The sequence below is a fragment of the Oratosquilla oratoria genome, chromosome 9, assembly GCF_046742065.1.
Source record: "Oratosquilla oratoria isolate Oo_2021 chromosome 9, ASM4674206v1, whole genome shotgun sequence".
NCBI lineage: Eukaryota > Metazoa > Arthropoda > Malacostraca > Stomatopoda > Squillidae > Oratosquilla > Oratosquilla oratoria.
The window spans coordinates 15,269,204-15,271,703 of record NC_134785.1 but is presented as its reverse complement, the minus strand read 5'-3'; the positions used below and the strand labels follow the sequence as shown (position 1 = coordinate 15,271,703).

The 2,500-nt window shown below is 48.8% G+C and overlaps 1 protein-coding gene and 1 long non-coding RNA gene across 3 annotated transcripts in view; both read left to right on the top strand.

Moving 5' to 3' along the window:
• The window catches only part of LOC143028253 (uncharacterized), a 110,738-nt gene that overhangs the window by 83,302 nt on the left and 24,936 nt on the right, over positions 1-2,500 (top strand). The gene's annotated exons all lie outside the window — the stretch shown is intronic.
• Positions 1-2,500, top strand: part of LOC143028248 (uncharacterized) — a 39,405-nt gene that overhangs the window by 16,839 nt on the left and 20,066 nt on the right. For both annotated transcript variants that reach the window (XR_012966709.1, XM_076190066.1), the window contains exons 13-14: positions 229-342; positions 1,613-1,735. Coding sequence is in view for 1 of the 2 variants with exons in the window: in XM_076190066.1 (XP_076046181.1) it covers positions 229-342; positions 1,613-1,735 (237 nt within the window). In the remaining variant the exon portion in view is untranslated. The remainder of the gene's footprint in view (positions 1-228; positions 343-1,612; positions 1,736-2,500) is intronic.

Sequence of the window (2,500 nt, the reverse complement as noted above, 5' to 3'; positions counted from 1 at the left end):
GTGTGTGTGTGTGTGTGTGTGTGCGCGTGTGTTGATATATGGATGGATGACCCTTGCCTACTACCTGCTTTTCTAACCTCTTCCACCGTGGCAGTCGATTGACACACGGCACAGAAGGGGGGGGGAGGGGTCAAAGGTCACACGAGAAAGGTCACAGCGCTGCCGTCCCAGAACTGGACCTGAAGGAAAGAACAAGAGAAAGTAAAACCATAAAACCATGTGTTGCAGGTGGGCTGCAAAGGCGAGTGCAAGCCTGGGCAGATGGCCTGCATGAGCGGAGCCTGCATCCCCGCGTCCCGGAAGTGCAACGGCATCTGGGACTGCCACGATGGATCCGACGAGGTAAGAGACGCTCAGGATCAGGATGGTTCAATTATTTCTCCCTTGAGTGTACTCATTAGAACCAGACGCAGGATCACTGTAAGGCAGTGTTTCCCAACCTTTTTTGCCTGCGACCCTAAATCCACTCTTAGCCTGGGGTCGCGACCCTAATTGTAAAAATAAATTCAACCATTTCATGTTATATTTCTACGTACTTGCATAATGTTTATAAACTTTCGTTTTTATAGTTCAGTTTATATTTACTAGCACAATGAATTTAAATACATTTGAAACTTGAATGAAAAAAAAAGTTAAAAAAGACCCTCTGGCGACCCTCAAAAACACCCTCGCGACCCTAGTTTGGGTCGCGACCCTGGGGTTGGGAACCACTGCTGTAAGGTAATAGACTCCCTGGCTGAGGCGGTCTGGGGGGGTCGGGAGGGGCAAAGACCCCCCTGGGGGCGTCTTCCTTAGGGCGGTTGGCCCTCGTGGCGCCGACGACATCGCCCCTGCACCAACACCAACTCGTCCTTTGGCGCCGTAGACTCCTCTCGTCTTGGTCTTCACAAGGAAGGATGACGCTGGACTCCACACACTCTCCCAAGGTACGTTTTCCTCGGTGCGATTAATTATCAGCCAACGATGATCGTTTACGGATCAACGATGATCGTCAAACGATTGTCTAGAGTACTAAATCTTTGTTTTATTAGGATGGGGCTCTTCTGCTTCGAGCGACTGCCTTCTTCTTCTTCCTCCTCCTCTTCTTCTTCTTCTTCTTCCTCTTCTTCTTCTTCTTCTTCTTCTTCTTCTTCCTCCTCTTCCTTTTCTTCTACTTTTTCTTCTACTTTTTCTTCTTTTTTTCCTCTTCCTCTTCTTCTTCTTCTTCTTCTTCTTCTTCTTTTTTTCTCCTTCTTTCTCTTCTTCTTCTTTTCTTCTTCTTCTTTTCTTCTTCTTCTTCTTCTTCTTCTTCTTCTTCTTCCTCCTCTTCCTTGTCTTCTACTTTTTCTTCTTTTTTTTTCCTCTTCGTTCTTCTTCTTCTTCTTCTTCTTCTTTTTTCTTCTCCTTCTTCCTCTTCTTCTTCTTCTACTTCTTCTTCTTCTTCTTCTTCTTTTTTCTTCTCCTTCTTCCTCTTCTTCTTCTTCTACTTCTTCTTCTTCTTCTTCCTCTTCTTTTTTTTCTTCTCCCTCTTCTTCTTCGAGGTTCACGGTGCTGCCACCCGCCAGGACCCCAACCTCGCCATGTCACGGAAGAGTCCGCTCGTGAAACCTCGAGACTCGTCTTCCTCTTCCAGATCGGGTGCCCGCCGACGTCAGACTGCAGCGAGAAAGGCTATTGGCAATGCGCTGACGGGAACTGCATCCTGGAACACCGACGCTGCGACGGTCGCAAAAACTGTCCGGACTTCTCCGACGAGGTGAGTGAGTCCCCTGTTCACACTAGCGGTTTGAACCGCGGGTGGGATCAGTTACAATATAAGCGTTCGCACACAACCGCTTAGTTGTTTTCCCTTGACTGTGCGGTACCGGTTTCCGCGCGGTTCAAACCACCAGTGTGAACAGAAAGGGAGATTGGTGGGAGGGAAGGTGGGAGGGAGGGAGGAAAGGGGAGGGAGGAAGGGAGGGAGGGAGGGAGGAGGTGCCACAAGGGAACGAATAGCTCTATTATCAATCTCCCTCTCTCTCTCTCTCTCTCTCTCTCTCTCTCTCTCTCTCTCTCTCTCTCTCTCTCTCTCTCTCTCTCTTTCTCTTTCTCTCTTTCTTTTTTTCTGTTCCACTGCGACGAGGCGTATCAAGATATGTACCTAGTCTCCTCGTACCCACTCCTAACTGCCTTCTACCCCTCTCTCCCCCCTCACTCACCCTCCCGAAGGTAATTTCTGTCTGACTCTCGCCTTATATGGGCATACATACATATACCAAAGGCTTTTTCCCCCTTACAAGGGAGGTAGCCAAAAAAAAAAGCATAGAAACCACTCCCACCCATTCCATCCCTTACATACTCCACTCCCCCTCCACCCTCTTCCCTCCCTCTTATCTTGGCACCTCCTGGATGACGGGTCATCCCTGCATCTCGCCCACTGCTCTGGGTCAGAAGCAGTGTCACAAGACACTTATGGGCAAGATGATGGGATATGTAAATACAAGTTCTGCATCGGCTTCTTCATCTGTTGGATGCTCCT